At 45.7% G+C, this 16,977-nt stretch overlaps 2 protein-coding genes across 8 annotated transcripts in view; one reads left to right on the plus strand and one right to left on the minus strand.

The window, feature by feature from the left end:
• SLC25A18 (solute carrier family 25 member 18) overlaps nucleotides 1-10,061 on the plus strand; it is a 35,452-nt gene extending 25,391 nt beyond the window's left edge. For 5 of the 6 annotated variants that reach the window (XM_064591789.1, XM_064591791.1, XM_064591790.1 and 2 more), the window contains 6 exons: nucleotides 1,026-1,116; nucleotides 4,342-4,460; nucleotides 7,081-7,243; nucleotides 8,023-8,177; nucleotides 8,750-8,825; nucleotides 9,248-10,061. In XM_064591789.1, coding sequence (XP_064447859.1) covers nucleotides 1,026-1,116; nucleotides 4,342-4,460; nucleotides 7,081-7,243; nucleotides 8,023-8,177; nucleotides 8,750-8,825; nucleotides 9,248-9,389 — 746 coding nt within the window. In that variant the 3' untranslated portion in view covers nucleotides 9,390-10,061. The remainder of the gene's footprint in view (nucleotides 1-1,025; nucleotides 1,117-4,341; nucleotides 4,461-7,080; nucleotides 7,244-8,022; nucleotides 8,178-8,749; nucleotides 8,826-9,247) is intronic. The other variant, XM_064591792.1, reaches the window with a different exon arrangement.
• A 903-nt stretch (nucleotides 10,062-10,964) lies between these two features.
• The window catches only part of ATP6V1E1 (ATPase H+ transporting V1 subunit E1), a 47,294-nt gene continuing 41,281 nt past the window's right edge, over nucleotides 10,965-16,977 (minus strand). For both annotated transcript variants that reach the window (XM_064591788.1, XM_045874145.3), the window contains 3 exons: nucleotides 15,973-16,067; nucleotides 13,151-13,238; nucleotides 10,965-11,587 (listed from right to left, as the gene is read on the minus strand). In XM_064591788.1, the coding sequence (XP_064447858.1) occupies nucleotides 11,525-11,587; nucleotides 13,151-13,238; nucleotides 15,973-16,067 (246 nt within the window). In that variant the 3' untranslated portion in view covers nucleotides 10,965-11,524. The remainder of the gene's footprint in view (nucleotides 11,588-13,150; nucleotides 13,239-15,972; nucleotides 16,068-16,977) is intronic.

Here is a 16,977-nt window from a genome sequence, read left to right on the forward strand (position 1 = left end):
GTCAGGGCATTAGCTACTAAAAGCAGAAGGGGAAGAAGCTGACAGGGAAGAGATGGAAAGGGTTTTGAGCTTCTGACAGGGAGTTACTTGTTGGCTTCTCCCTGACACAAGCAGTGCTGTCCCTGTCCCCTGCAGTGACCCCATCCAGGGCCTCATCGCCATGATTAGGGCTTGGAAAATGGATACAAATCTGGTGTTAAGAAGGAGGTGATATGGGCGCCTGGGTGGCTCAGTCGTTAAGCGTCTGCCTTCGGCTCAGGTCATGATCCCAGCGTCCTGGGATCGAGCCCCACATCATTGGGCTCTCTGCTCCGCGGAAAGCCTGCTTCTCCCTTTCCCATTCCCCCTGCTTGTGTTCCCTCTCTCGCTGTGTCTCTCTCTGTCAAATAAATAAATAAAATCTTAAAAAAAAAAAAAAAACAAGGATATTCTAGTACCCCTAAGAAATAAAATAAAAACTGCTGTAACTCACAAAACTGCCAGTGGGACTGGGCTAGTAAAGCACAGAGCGATGGAAACCGAACCCTGTCCCCTAGGACCTTATTACTGGGGCTTGATTTGGGGAACTCTTCACTTATCATCGAGATGGGCAGCACTTGCAAGGATGAAAATAACTTCCCAATAACTGCACCAATGAGCCCATAAAGGAAACACATGCGTCCAAGAGGGAAATGTGGAGGGAGGAGAGTCAAAGTAGGGAGATAAAAAAAACTTTCATGTTTCTATAAAATAGGCAGAAGAACCCTCCTCAACAGCCTCCCCCACAAGACCCCAGTTCCTCCCAGAAACCTGCCTGGCTAGGAGTGAGAGTAGGTTGCCTACATGAGTGACAGATTCAGAGAATTGTGACTTTTGTTTTTTAATTTTAAGTAATTTATTTTTAAGTAAACTCTACACCAAATATGGGGCTCAAACTCACAACCCTGAGATCAAGAGTTGCACGCTCCACTGACTGAGCCAGCCAGGTGACCCAAGAAGTCTTACCTTTAAGATGGCCTTAACTTGTCCTCGTTTTTTACTTCCAGGAGCTGCAGTGAACTTAACCTTGGTCACTCCAGAGAAGGCCATCAAGCTGGCAGCTAATGACTTCTTCCGGCAGCTGCTAATGGAGGATGGGTATGGCCAGCAGGGGGGCTGTGGGGTGGAAATACATCACTGTATGTTTATAGTTTGGGGGGATGGTGACAGGGAGAGGAAAGTATCAGTTTACCTGTCTGCATGCATGTGAATATGTGCACACATACGGCAGAAGTTTAGTGTTATGTTTTGGCAAGTGGAAAGTAAAAGGAGTGGGCGCCTGGGGTGGCTCAGTTGGTTAAGTGTCTGCCTTTGGCTCAGGTCATGATCCCGAGATCCTGGGATTGAGCCTTGCATTGGGCTCCCTGCTCCCCGGGAGCCTACTTTCCCCTCTCCTTCTGCCTGCCGCTCACCCTGCGTGTGTTCTCTTTCTCTCTCTCTGTCAAGTAAATAAATAAAATCTTTAAAAAAAAAAAAAAAAAGGAAAGAGAAAGGAGAAAATGAGTTGGTGTAATTTGAAAGTTCTAGATGATAGATCATTATAGACTCTACATATATTCATCAACTAGCTTATGAACATTTTTTTCATTTTTATTGAGATATAACTGTAGTACAACACTGTGTAAGTTTGTACAGTGCATAGTTATGCACTGTATAATGATTTATAGACATATACTGTGAAATGTTTACTATGATAAGTTAGGTTAACATCCATTACTTCCGATAGTTACCCAAAAAAGTTGTTTCTTTCCTTGAGATGAGAACTTTAGGATCTGTTCTCTTAGCAACTGTCAACTGTATTGTAGAGCAGGGTTAACCATACTCATCATGCTGCATTACATCCCAGTACTTCTTATCTTGTAACTGGAAGTTTATGCCTATAGAGCATCTTCACCTAATTCCTGTCCTCTGATAACCACAAATCCAATCTCTTTTTCTATGACTTTGAATTAAAAAAAAAAAAAGTATTTATTTATTTGAGAGAGAGAGAACAAGTGGGGAGAGGAGCAGAGGGAGAAGGACAAGCAGAATCCCTGCTGAGCGGGAAGACCAATGTGGGGCTTGATCCCAGGACCCCTGGGATCATGACCCGAGCCAAAGTCAGATGCTCAACCAACTGAGCCACCCAGGAGCCCCTGTGAGTTTGAATTTTTTTTAGATTCCGCATGTCAGTGAGACCACTCAGTATTTGTTTTTCTCTGACTTTTTTCACTTAGCATAATGCCCTTGAAGTCCATCCATGTATTAAATGGCAGCATTTCCTTTGTTTTATGGCTGAATAATATTGTATTGTATATATACCACATTTTCTCTATCCATCCTTCTGTCCATGAACACATAGGTTGTTTCCAAATCTTGGATCTTGTGAACAGTAGTGCAGTGAATGTGGGGGCGCAGATAGCTCACCAACATAGTGATTCTACCTCCTTTGGATATATACCCAGAAATGGAATCACTAGATCAATTCTCTTTTTAGTTTTTTGAGGAACCTCCATACTATGGAGGCCACTATGTTTCCCATAGTGGCTGCACCAGTTTGCATTCCCACCAATAGCGCACAGGCTTCCCCTTTCACCACATCCTCACCAGCATTTATCTTTTTTTTTTTTTTTTTTAAGTCCTGGCCTGGGGCTCCTGCGTGGCTTAGTCAGTTAAGCATCTGCCTTCAGTTCAGGTCATGATTCCTGGGTGTGGGATTGAGCCCTGAGTCATTAGGCTTCCTGCTCAGCAGGGAGTCTGCTTCTCCCTCTGCCCCTTCCCCTGGCTTGTGCTCTGTCTCACTCTCTCTCTCTCAAATGAATAAATAAAAATCTTAAAAAAACAAAAACAAAAAGTCCTGGGCCAGATGGCTTCCCATTCTACCAGACATTTATTTTTTTTAAAGATTTTACTTATTTGAGAGAGATCACCAGCGGCAGAGAGGGAGAAGCAGACTCCCCGCTGAGCAGGGAGCCCAATGCGGGCCTTGGCCCCACAATCCTGGGATTATGACCTGAGCCAAACGTAGACACTTAACTGACTGAGCCACCCAGGCACCCCTATCTTTTTATTTTTTTAAGATGTATTTATTTATTTGAGAGAGAGAGACAGCAGGGTGTGGGGGAGAGACAGAGAATCTCCAGCAGACTCCCCAGTGAGGGCAGTGCCCAGCACAGGGCTCTATCCCACGACCTTGAGATCATGACCTGAGCCAAAATCAAGAGTCCAGCGCTTAACCGACTGCACCACCCAGGCGCCCCTTATATGTCTTTTTGATACTAGCCATTCTAACATGTGTGAGGTGATATCTCACTGTGATTTTGATGTGCATTTCCTTGATGATTGGTGATGTTGAGCACCTTTTTATGTACCTGTTGGTCTTTTGAATATCCTCTATGGAAAATATCTTTTCCAGTCCTTTGTCTATTTTTTAATTGGATTATTTGTTGTTTGGTTTGGGTTTTTTTTTGTTTTTGTTTTTTATTATCCAGTTGAGTTCTTTATATATTTGGATATTAACTCCTTGTTGGATATGTGATGTATAAGTTTTTTTTTCCCAGCCCATAGGCTGCCTTTTCATTTTGTTGATGGTTTCCTTCGCTCTGCATGAGCTTTTCAGGTTGAAGTGGCCGCACTTGTCTGTTTTTGTTCATGTTCTTGTGCTTTAGGTGACCCAAGTTAAGGAGCTTTCCCCTGTGTTTTCTTCTAGGAGTTTTATCATTTCAGGTCTTACATTTAAGTCTTTAATCCATCTGAGTTCATTTTTGTAAGTGGTGTAAGATAGGGGTCTGGTTTCATTCTTTTACATGTGAATATCTGATTTTTCCCAGCACAATCTATTGAGGATAATGTCATTTCTCCATGGAGTATTCTCGGCTCTCTTGTCACATATTAGCTGACCACTGTATATGTGGGGCTCTATTTCTGGGTTTTCAAATCTGTCCATTGATCTATGTGTCACTTATTATACTGATGAATTTTTAATGAATTTTTAAAAATCAGCCCCCAAACACTTTCTAGTACTCTCTGTGCCTCCCATTGCCCTGGTGATACTGCTTCAGGGATCAGGGACAATTACATCCCTGCAATGGGTAGTTTGAATGCACTAGTTTCAACCTCTGTGCAAGTTCTACCTCCCTGGCACCTGTTTTAAATTTAACTTCATGTTTTAAGGAGACTGTGTTTGAGGGCCAGGTGATGATTTACCCAGCTGGGTGAGTGGCAGCTGATCCAAACGAGGCTGAGTACCATGCACGGAAAGTCCCAACTACCAAGGGACTTGGGTAGATGGGCCAGAGTGGGTGGCAGGGCTGGCCTGAAGGAGCCTGACTCATGGTCCCACAGGATGCAGCGGAATCTGAAGATGGAGATGCTAGCTGGATGTGGAGCTGGAATATGCCAGGTGGTGGTTACCTGTCCCATGGAAATGCTCAAGATTCAGCTGCAGGATGCTGGGCGCTTGGGTGAGGCCTATCCTGACTTCACATGGGATTAGCAAAGGGCTATGATCAGAATAGATTTCCCCACATTCTGCACTCATTGGCTAGACTGTGTGATTCAGTTAGCTTTCCAGGTCAGTAGAAGTCTTTTTTTTTTTTAAGATTTTATTTATTTATTTGACAGAGAGAGAAAAAGAGCACAAGCCAGGGGGAGCTGCAGGCAGAGGGAGAAGCAGGCTCCCTGCTGAGCAGGGAGCCCGATGCGGGGCTTGATCCCAGGACCCTGGGATCATGACCTGAGCCAAAGGCAGCCTCTTAACCGACTGAGCCACCCAGGCATCCCTGTAGAAGTCTTTCTTTTTTTTTTAAGATTTTTAAAATTTTTTGGCGGCACCTGGGTGGCTCAGTTGTTAAGCGTCTGCCTTCAGCTCAGGTCATGATCTCAGGGTCCTGGGATCGAGCCCTGCATCAGGCTCCCTGCTTGGCGGGAAGCCCGCTTCTCCCTCTCCCACTCCGCCTGCTTATGTTCCCTCTATCACTGTGTCTTTCTCTGTCAAATAAATAAATAAAACCTTTTAAAAAAAAAGATTTTTAAATTTTTTTAAGCAATCTGTATGCCCAACATGGGCTCAAACTTATAACCCTGAGATCATCAAGAGTCGCATGCTCTACCCCTAGAAGTCTTTATTTAATGGATACCTTTCTAGATTTCAATACTTCTAATTCTATAGCAGAAATGAGAAACTTGAATCAGAAAATAACCTAGTATCTCTATCAGATCACCATGACCTTTAGGCTTGATTTCCTAAATATTTTAAGAACTGATCACAAACACTTCAGTCAGTAGACATCATATTATGCTCTCTTATATTATGCTATAGAGGCTGGCCTTTGGTGGGAAAGCATAAGAAGGGACAAGAGAACCATTCCTATTCTTTTTGTTTTTTTGGAAGAGAATTTTGTCCTTCTCCTAAATCCTGGTCCTCTCAAAAATACCAAGTGGTGTAAGTACCAAAGCATAGATTAAGAACCAGGGTTCGCTATCCAGCAGAAGAGAGGCCAGACCCTTGGGGTGGGACAGAGGGCTTCTCCTCGGGGGTGAAATGCAGTACCTGCATTAAAGAAGCCAGCATGTGAGGTGCCTAACCTAGCACCGGCAAGGTTAACCTAGCACTGTTCAAACAGTGCTAGAATTCAACCAGCTTTCTAGGTTGGAGCAGACTAGCCTGAAGCACATGAAACTGCAGCGAGAATAAAGTTTGAGCGCTGGAAAGCCCCTGTGTTTTGATCTACAAAGAGTAAAAGCTCTGAAACATTTTGTTTCTCTTTTCTTTTTTTTTTAAGATTTTATTTATTTGACAGTGAGAGACACAGCGAGAGAGGGAACACAAGCAGGGGGAGTGGGAGAGGGAGAAGCAGGCTTCCCGCGGAACAGGAAGCCTGATGTGGGGCTCGATCCCAGGACCCTGGGATCATGACCTGAGCCGACGGCAGTCGCTTAACGACTGAGCCACCCAGGCACCCCACATTTGGTTTTTCAACTTGGGTGAGCATGTTAGTATTCCTAAACCACGTCAAAAGCAGGGAAAGACAGGCTAGGAATGAACGGGGGAGCTATGGGCACATCAGGCAGGCAATGGGGAAGATACAGCTCACCAGTGAACTACCTTCTTCAAGCTCATTGTGTGGACCTGCGCCCTGTTCGCTGCCTCAGGAAAGGATGTGCAGTCAGCAGCTTCTCAGTGTGAGATGTCGCTCTGCTGGCTGTTAGACAAAACTGGAACATGAAATCACTTCCTTGGAGCAAGGCCGTAGAGTCTAGACAAAGCTGCTCAAATGGGGGGAATTAAAAAGAACAGTCACACGATTTCAGCACATTGAATCCTGTGTTCATGAATGGGATTCACCCACATTGAAATGCTGTACTTGAAATGCTCAGGAAAAAAACAATTCCTTTCTATTTTTTAGATGTTGAACTCATCCAATGATGGGCTCTGAATTATTCAACTAAAATGAAAAATCAAATTCTATAAAATGGTGAAGGGTATAAAGGCCGTATTCATCTGATCTTGGAATACTAGAGGGAGGAGGCACCTCTGGAGGCCTGAAGGAGATAGATTTTGGACAAAAAGAATTTGCTGCTTTACACATTAGGCAGAAGGAAATGGGACTCCGATGAAACTATGTAAATAGGCTCAGAGGTGGTTTAGAAATGGAAGCCAGATCAGAAGCACAGCTTTAATGGGAGGATAAGGAATTGGGGCTGGAGTAGGTGCTGCTGTAGCTCTCTATGGAGGAGGCCGGGCGGGCCGTGGCTCCTGGGAAGTGCCCGGTGCGGCGGGGACGACTCATTAGATGACACAGATCTTAGAAAGATTTCGTTGGAACCAAAAACGAATGTTCTAAAATGAAGACAATCTGGAGCGCCTGGCTGGCTTGGTGGGTAGAGCGTGTGACTCTTGATCTCGGGACCATGAGCTCGAGCCCCACGTGAGATGACTTAAAAATAAATAAAATTCGGACAATTATCAGAATTCTAGTAGGCATGTGAGCCTCACCTCTGAGCTGTCCCAGGGTGAGGAGGCGGGAGGCACACTCCCTGCTGGGGCCTTGCTCGTGATGGGGTCTGTCCTCTCCCTTTCAGCAGTTCATCAGGGCTCGGCCTCAGCACATTCCTCCTCCAGGTCCTACACTACGGGTTCAGCTTCCGCCCACAAGCGCCCGTCTGCCAGCCTTATCGCCTGGGAGCTACTCCGCACCCAGGGCCTGGCCGGTCTCTACAAGGGCCTGGGCGCCACTCTCCTCAGGTGAAGCTTTCTTCCTGAACTTGGGACACAGAAGGGCCCCGGGGAGCAGGGAGAGGGCACAGAGGGCCAGTGGGACTGCGGCCCCAATCTGTCACTGCATTCTTCCTGGAACATTCAAACCCCAGAGAGCAAACTACCTCCAGGCTTCCTATTTGGTCCAGAAGTGGGCAGAATTGCACAGGATGGGCACCTGGAAGACTAGTTTGAGGCCCCTTCTCCGGTAACCAGACCACATGAGTATGGGATGTTCTGTGGAACAAAGGCACCTAAGAATGCCCTATATACAAAGGACTTTGGATCATTTATAGGTAAATGAGCGCAGAGACCCCTCATTTTACTTTGCTACTTGGCCAAAATCCTTGAAGTTGATCAGAAGTGTGCCAGGTCAGGGGCTAGTTTTCTCCTATCACTGGGCAATAGGTCAATGAACTTCACCTTCCTGCCCACCCCACCCCCGTAACACATAGCTTCTAGAGCTCTTCACCAGCCACTCCCCCCACTCACTCTTACCTTAGCCCTGCCACCCGTTCTCGCACGCTCCCAGGCCCCCGTCCGCCGCCCGAGTCCTGCAGGTGCTGGGAGGGCAGTGATGTGCCGGGAGCGTGGGTGGGCAGGCAGCCGCCCTCTGCCGCTGCACATTATCATGGGGGCCAGGGAAAGAATAGGTTAACTGTGGGCTTAGGGAAAGGCTTCCTGCCTGAGCCCGCGGGGGTGGGGGTGGGGTCCCCCTGAGCAGCAGGCAGCTCATCCCGCTCCCTCTCCTGCTCCCTCTCCGGCAGAGACATCCCCTTCTCCATCATCTACTTCCCACTGTTTGCCAACCTTAACAACCTCGGGGTCACCGAGAGCATGGGGAAGGCTTCCTTCGCTCATTCCTTCACGTCAGGCTGCGCTGCGGGTTCCGTAGCAGCTGTCGCAGTAACACCTCTGGATGGTAAGTGCGTCAGAGATGGGGGGCCTTCAAGGGCTGGCTCACTTTCCAAGTCAGACAGCTGTACAGTTGTCTAGAAGATTGTCATCTACTTTTCGGATAGAAATGAAACCGCTCCAACCTGAAAACTCCCTTGGATCGCAACCTGTGGCCATGGCCAGAAACTCAGCAAGGGTCTTCCCAGATAAAGTGGAGCCAAGGAGACCTTGACTCTCTTATCCCTGACAAATCCCCTCACCTTCTAGGTGCTGATTTCATTAGCTTTTTGTCCCCCCAGTGGAGTTTTCAAACCTGAGGCTAAAGGCAGGAATTAAAACAGTGTGAGACCACACTTCTATCTTCAGGGCTACGCCCAGCTCCTCTGGTGCACCTTTCTAAAGTATGAGTAACCTGAAGGATCAGGTCATTTCTAATTCCTTCATTTTATAAATGAGGATCTTCTATTACAGATCACACAGTGGCAGAACTGGCCTCAGGATTCAGTTTTGTGCATGCTGGCTCTAACAGGAAACAGTTTTATGTTGGAGAGAGGGGGCCAAAAGCAAGACGTTCACTACTTTTAACTTTTGTTTTAGTTTTGAAAACTCGAATCCAAACCCTCAAAAAAGGCCTGGGTGAGGACAGCTACAGTGGGATCACCGACTGTGCCAGGTGAGGGGCCTGCAGCCCTGCAGAGGCTAGGGCTGGAACAGTCCCCCTGCCTTGCTGTCTACAATTTTATCACCATACTACGCTGAGCTCCGGCTTTCTTTGAAATCTGTTCCTTCCCCTCACCTCTCAACAAAACAGGATGTCCTGGGAGCTTTTCCTCCTTCGCATCCCTACAGCATTTCTCCCAGTCTAGTCAGACTGAGCCCATTTCCCATGGTCCAGACCCAGCTGCTTAGTAACCCAACTGTGCACACACAGTGGGTGGGGCAAGGCTCTTGTACCCCTGGGAGCCTGCTACTGCTGTGGAAATAACACCTACTCTCCAAGGGAAGATGCACAAGCGTTGGAGGGGAGCGTATCACTTAATACCGTTCGCACTGTGCTCCTGCCAATCAGCTCACAGGGCTCTTCTCTCTCCACAGGAAACTCTGGATTCAGGAGGGACCATCTGCCCTCATGAAGGGAGCAGGCTGCCGGGCCCTTGTCATAGCCCCTCTCTTTGGGATTGCCCAAGGGGTCTACTTTGTTGGTATTGGGGAGTGGATCTTAAAGTGTTGCGAGTAGAGATAGCTGGAGCCCAAGTCCCCTACCATCTCTCTAGCCCATTCGACTTAGACTAGAGGGGAACGAGCAAGGTGGCCCATCCAGGTTGTATTTTGTTCTCTAACTTGTAGTGCTACCTCAATCTCAGAAGAAACACTCTTACTCTAATAAGCAAGTTAGGTATGGTCCCATTCTCCCTTCCTATCTTCGTTCATTCTCTTTGGGGCTGCAGCTACCGGGGAGCTTCAGAAGCCCCTAACCACCTCCTTTTCAACAACAGAAACAGTACATGCTTGGGTTGGATTAACTGCAGGCCCTTAACACAGTAAAGATTTGAAGGGTCATTTCTACATTTTCCTTTTCTACTTCACACTCAAACTCTGTATACTTGAGTCAGTTTAAGGATTTAGTTTTGTTAATTCTGAATTAAATAACCTATGGTTAGTTCTAGCACTGATTTTGGGAAAAAGGAGGATCGGAAGTTCAAGGGGACAATGAAAGCCCTCTAAGTCCGCACTGAGTTGGAAACCAAGCAGATCTTTTCAAATGAGATAGCTGTGGGATTAGGCTAACCAAGCGGCCAGGGCAGGGGCCAAGTCAGGGCAGCTGTCTCCCCCCGCCCCAAGGTCCTCCCTGCGCGGCACAGCTCTCCCAGAACACTGTCCACGGAACATGGTTTTAAATAAAATGGATTCATATCTTGTCTTGTCATTAGTGGGAGAAGCAGACGGGCCGCAGAGAATGGTTTGCCCTCTACCGTCCCTGTCTGTTTCAGAACTGAGCCACGTCCGAATGAGCCCTGCAGCAGTCCCGCCACGGGACAGATGACCGCTGCGGAGGCTGGGGGACAGCCGCAGGGGTGCCTTCTCTTTAAGTTACACCAGATTTTCAGCCTCCGTTCCATCCCTGCGTAACTGCATCGCCCTTGCCGGACACGTTTGCCGTGACAGTCCCCACGTGCCTCAAGTCCTTCCCCAGAGGCCTGCTGTGGAGAGATGCCGGCAACACGGGGGCTCAGGTCCTCAGTAAACAGTGCCTGTGCCAGGGGTTGGCACTTAGTTAGTCCCCGCCTTGTCCCAAACGTCACATTTATGAAAAACGGTCAGGCTCAGTAGGCACGCTGACCATGCGTTGAGTGCGGACCGTAGAGACAAACCCGAGTTAGACTCCCACCTTTGCCCCGCTGCAAGGCCTCAGGCGGGAGGCTAGAGGAGGAGAGGAAGAAAAGGACTTTTGTGAAAGGGTTTAGGCCTGACGCACAGTAACCCTTCTCCCCCAGTAAGCTCTTAGATGCCTTCCTGACTCTGCCGAGGCTAGTAAAACTGCTTCCTCGATAAAGCGGCCAAACCCTCCGAAGGACAGGTAATGCCACCCGTGTGTGTGGTCTGTGTGAAAGCTGGTAAGGGGCTGGCAGACGTGAGCAGGGAGTGCCAGAGGATACACAGAAGGCTGATGGTTTCATGTAGTGACCGCTGTCAACCAGCGACTGTAGGGACTAGGGAAACGCTGCTCGGCTAGATACCTCAGAAAGAACTTTCCCTCGAAAACCACAAACTTGTAGCGCGCCTTGCATAATAAATCACAATGAAATCCATGTAAACTTTTTGTTTTAATAAATAAGACCGATTCATGGCTTAGATTCAAAATCACATTTACAGATGAGAAACGCTTCTAGGCCCAAACAGGTGAACAGTGAAGCTACCAGTGCTGGCAGGAATGCATGCCCCCCATGCATCTGAAGCCTAAAGAGCAGAGACTGAATGTCAGAGAACACCATACACATCACCCTCTAGACTCGAGAACTGACAGCAGAAGACGAGAGGAAGAGCAGATACTCGGGGAAGCTCCAGTAACCACCATCTGATACCCTCACCTTCATGCTACAGAAGCAAATGAAAGTTGTGCTACTTTCAGATAAGCTAAGAAGGTTTCCTGATCATAGTAAGTGAACTTTCTCTCATGTTAACAATTAGGCCAAGGAAAAAAAAAAAAAAACAATTAGGCCAAGGGCATTAGCTACAGAGAGGATCCACTGATAAATACAGAATATTAGAAGAGCGAAGAGGAAGCCACACAGATATCTTGTTTCTTCAAATATCAGAAACTTCTGCCTGACAGCAGGAGAGCAATGGATGAACTCCACCTCGCCCAAAGGTTTAGTCCAAAAACTTCCTATTGGCATTTGCACCAAATAAGGCTCCCCGTACTTCTGGCATCATCTGTAAAGAAAGAAGTTCTTTAATAAGTAAGTGTTGTCAACTGGAGAATTTGGAAAGCACAGCACATCTGTTTTTTTTTTTTTAAGATTTTATTTACTTTAGAGAGTTTAAGTCGGGGGAGGTGTGGGGAGAGAGGGAGGGAGAAGCAGACTCCACGCTGAGCAGGGAGCCTGACTGGGAGCTCGATCCCACAACCCTGAGATCATGACCTGAGCCAAAATCACAAGTCGGATGCTTAACCGACTGAGTCCCCCAGGCACCCCAACACTGCATATCTTAACTGCAAGTGGCTAGTCAGCAACCCCTATGTGGCTGGGAAGGAAACCACAAAGCTAAGTGCAGCAAGTCTGTACCTTTACTTATCCAAAAAAACTGTAACAGAATCCTTGGCGAGAAATTTACCCAGTCACAAATTTGTGGTTATGACTGACTGCTTAAAGGGGACGAGGAAAAAAACTAGAACTAAAGCCATTCAAGGCTTCTGTTAAACTGTGTTGTAGGGAGAAGAGATGATCCCTTAACAATATTATCTCCTAATATTCTGGCTCACCTATGTTCTTTCTTTCAACAGTTACTGAGTGTGATTGAGTATGTGCCAGGCAAAAACACATAATGCAAGTTTGTGCTGAGGCACTCGTACGTTACGGCTACTGAAAAATCCTCAGGATTTAACCACAAACTTCTCAGGCTGTGCTGTCCATAGAGAGGCCACTAGCCACATGTGATTACTGTGTGTCTGAAATGTGGCTAGTGCAACCATGGGACTCAATTTTTAATTTTACTTGATTTTAATTTATTCATGTGTGGGTAGCGGCTACTGAAATGGTGAACACAGCTTTAGGGTTTAAGTTACCAGAAGATGATTGTCAAGGTCAAAGTGCTTCCGCTCTAAGACAAGCTAGCAGCCACAGCAGCAGACTACCGCTGCTGAAAGAGGCTCAGCATTTTGAGACACCTGAATTTTCCTGGCTTGTTTCCTAGAGTTCATTTGTACAAACCTGGAAACATCTGAAGAGCCAGCAGCCCTATGGTAATTCCTTTAAACAGTATTTACTTTAGTTCCCATCATTCTTTTTTTTTTTTTTAAAGATTTTATTTATTTATTTGAGAGAGAGAGAATGAGAGACAGAGAGCATGAGAGGGAGGAGGGTCAGAGGGAGAAGCAGGCTCCCCGCTGAGCAGGGAGCCCGATGGGGACTCGATCCCAGGACTCCAGGATCATGACCCGAGCCGAAGGCAGTCGCTTAACCAACTGAGCCACCCAGGCGCCCTAGTTCCCATCATTCTTACTAGAGAAAGAACTCTGGGCAGCATCTCTACATGTAGTAACATGTATACATCAGAATCCTAAATCAACAAAACCCTCATTCGACCCCAAATTCCCTCTCATGTAAATGGTGTCCCCTCAGTAAATGCTACATGCCTACTGCACATTCCTTTCAAGAAAATGCCACAAAATGTAGGAAGAGTGACAAACCCCAAATACCAGTGAATGGACATATGTTCTCTGCGCCACTTCAAAGTAACAACAGACCAAGTAATAAGACCTATTCCCACACTCACCTGCTGGGCTATAAGATCCAGTCGGCTTTCTAGGGTATTGGAGACTTTTATTTTACGATCCCCATTATAGATCTCAACTCCACCAGCTCTACAAAGAACACAGGAAATAACAATTTTTATAGATTTGAGGCAGACAGACCCATGGTACATTTACTTTCTTTCCTGAGAAGAAAGCTGTTTTGGTGTGTGGAGTGTCTATGTAAGGGGCCAATAAACACATGCAAAGAGCTTAAAATTAATTCAGAAAGCTTCTGAGGACTTAAGCTATGGTTGTTGATAATAACTGTCATTTACCAAGTGACTGCTACCTGCCAATCTGGTTTTATGTTACAGCACCTAATTTAATTCTAATCAGCCCTCCCCAACAAAATGAAAAGGGGGAGGATTTAGCCCCAGTTTGTCATCAATCAAGTCCTCATCTGAATATTTCTTAAAGGCCCAATCCTGCAAATAACTGGGGGGTACTGATAAGGCCATATGCAAAACTGTATTGTGTATCAGGTTAAAGGTACCACTGTAATCTTGTGCCAGACCGGCCCTTACAAAGTCCTGCCTCTAGCCACAGCTCACTTCTGTTGTTCCTTTCCCCAAAGTTTCTAGCACTTAGAGGCTTAAGACAGATAAATCAAATTCTATTACAAGGAGCCTCCAGGAATGAAATTCTTTTGTACATTAGAATTTTATCAAATATTTTTCTTTTTTCTTTTTTTTTTTAGAAAAGACATTGGTGTTTTGTTTTTGTTCTTGTTTTTTTTTTTAATAAAGATTTACTTATTTGCCAGAGAGAGAAAGAGAGCAAGCATAAGCAGAGGGAGCTGCAGGCAAAGGGAGAAGCAGGTTCCCTGCTGAGCAAGGAGCCTGATGTGGGACTCGATCCCAGGACCCTGGGATCATGACCTGAGCGGAAGGCTCAACTGACTGAGCCACCCAGGCGTCCCCAAGTATTTCTTGAAATAAGCAGGCTATGTGACAAAGGCTGGGAAAAGGTTTTGCAAATTGTCTTTGGAAAACTTTAATGGACAATGACGTTTTCTTACTCTATCCTCCCTCCCTCTGGCATTTCTTTGGTTTCTCTAAACAGACTATATCCTTCATAAGGACATGGCTGGCTCTGCTGAAATCCTGACCCCACTGTCTGTGACAGTTTTTCTCATGGAGGGAGTAAGGGCAGGAAGACCACCACTGTGTGAGAATGTTGACTGAGGGCCAGGCACTCACTGAGTGTAAAGCCCAGGGCTGCCCATGACTTCTATCTTCCCAGTAACCTATGAGTCTCTGTTGGTATCCTCGCCACTTTACAAACAAGAAAAAAGGTCTAAAAAGATTGAATAAAATGACCTGATTGAACAAAAGAACAATATTTAAAATTCTACTTTAAATTAGCACTGGAATCAGTCCACCGTTCCTTATCTACAATTCTGAAATTCAATAAGCTATCAGAACATAAGTCTAATCTGTGTGTCTCCAAAAGCTAAACTGACCTCTAGTCATCTGGCAGCAAATGACTAGCGAATCTTTATGTATTTATCCCTTGCAGTGTGAGTGTGCCCATTCAGAAATATTAGTATTTTTGATCACCGGGGGGGGGGGGGATTGACGCCTCAGACCCTGCTAGGGTATTATGTCACAAGTGGTATACATTCTTGCTTGCTTTTCTAAACACTGGTATTCAAAACATCTGGCCCCAAAGGTTTCAGGACTGAAACCCACTCTTTACGAGACAGACCCTGAACTAAGTGTTTTCTGTCCTATCTGCTCGATCTCTACTACAATGAGTATCTGACCGCTCAATAACCACATATACTGTGGGTACCAGGCACTGTGTTAAGTGCTGTACAGACATTATCTCATTTAAGCTTCCAAGAACTCTGTGAGGTCGGTGCTATTATCCCAATTTAGAGATGAGGAAATCCAGGCTCCATGAGATTAAATAACTGGTCCAAGACTACCCAGTAAGTATGTGGCAGAGTGGAGAATCAAACCTAAATCTGATGATAATACTGAAGCTTTTTGCACTAGCTTATACACCTTCTGAGTTTATAAAGCATTTTCACATGTACGATATCCTCTCTTTTCCTCACTTCATGAAACAAAAAAGCAAAAAGCATCGATTCCATTTTACAAATGATGGAATTCAGTCTCCAGGTCCCATAGCTCACAAAAGGCCAACTCAGGACTCAAACCCAGGTCTGGTGCTCTTTCAACTAGGTTCGCGCGTCCCAAGGACTTTCTGCAATGTTAGTTAACGTGTGCCTACGTGGCATCTAACACAGGCACAATCAAGAAAATGACCTTGGCTCTGACCTCATCAGGAGTTCCTATTGCCTAGCCCGGCAGCACCAAGCTTATCAGGGATGCTGAAGAAATGGCCTGTCATTTCCTCACAGCACAAGCACCACTGGTATTTGCAATTCTGTATCTACGGAACCTATTAGGTTCTATTCGTTTCTATAGTAGTTACTATCATACGTGATGACTTGTCTTATTTCATAGAAACTTAGAGGTAGCGATTATCTTCCCCAGCATCTAACACAGAGATCTGGACCCAGCTTTGAGTTCTGGGTAAAGAATTAGTGCTGCCTCTCTGCAGAATAAACTAAGCGACCACAGGAAGCCAGCTCCTTTTAGGGCGTGTCTGGTTGGTTAACAAGAGAGAACAGCACAGTACTGAGAGGGGACACAGCCAGAGTCACAGGTGGCACAAAGCCACACCACTGTTCTTCTGGGGAAGAGTGCTTCAGAGAAAACTCAACAAGACCCAGCATGAAGGCCATTCTCGTAGTGAAAGCAGCTTAGATGTTAAGAGGAGGAATACTCCTTACATTTCCTCAGGCAGGTAGGCCTCCTGATCAATTTGGACATCAACATCTTTTTTGGTGGCGATTTTATACATAGGAATCGCTTTTTGCACTGCAGCCTGGAAAAACAGAAAACAATGAAAGGTTTTAGCAGAAACTACAGAGCAAGTATCCAAAAAAAAAAAATCAGCCAACTATACAAGCAAGGCATATTCCTATTTATTTATCAAGTAAAAGAATGCATTGCTGATGGAAATGTAAAATGGTACAGCTGTTGTGGAAAATGGTATGGCAGTTCCTCAAAAAAATTAAACACTGAATTACCATATGATTCAGCAATTCTACCTCTGGGTATATACCCAAAAGTGAAAGCAGAGATTTGAATGGCTAATAGTACAACCATGTTCACAGCAGCTTCATTCACAACAGCCAAAAGGTAGGTAGAAACAACCCAAGTGTCTAACAGATAAACAAAATGTGTACACAATTCAGATGCATACAATTCAGCCTTAGAAAGGATGGAAATTCTGACGAGGCTCACATGAGGAACCTTGAAGACATCATGCAAGGTGAAACAGGCTAGTCACAGGACAGATGTTGTATGATTCCACTAGCATGAGGTACCTAGTGTAGGCAAATTCAGGAAGATAGGAAGTAGGGTGGTGGCTGCTGGGGGGGTGGGGAACAGGGAGTTAGTGTTTAATGGGGACAGAATCTCAGTTCAGGACAGTGAACGTGTTCTGGAAAGGGATGGGGCCACGACGACTGCACAACAATGTGCACATACTTAGTGCCACTCTACACCTGAAATGGTCAAGTTTATACTGTTGACTGTACATCTTACAATTTTAAAAACAAATGAGCACATCAGGAAAAAAAATAATGCTATACTGTAATTAATGTGATAAAACATAATTAGTGGAAAGTCCTATCTAAATAATAATGTGCATGAGTAGACATATAAATAACATTTTCTTAAAGGAACTTTAGTTGGCAACTCAGACGTGCCTCCAAAGAATGCTTATCACC

The sequence above is a fragment of the Mirounga angustirostris genome, unplaced genomic scaffold, assembly GCF_029215605.1.
Source record: "Mirounga angustirostris isolate CCGP_5_RB_7025 unplaced genomic scaffold, mMirAng1.0.hap1 SCAF_5, whole genome shotgun sequence".
Lineage (NCBI taxonomy): Eukaryota > Metazoa > Chordata > Mammalia > Carnivora > Phocidae > Mirounga > Mirounga angustirostris.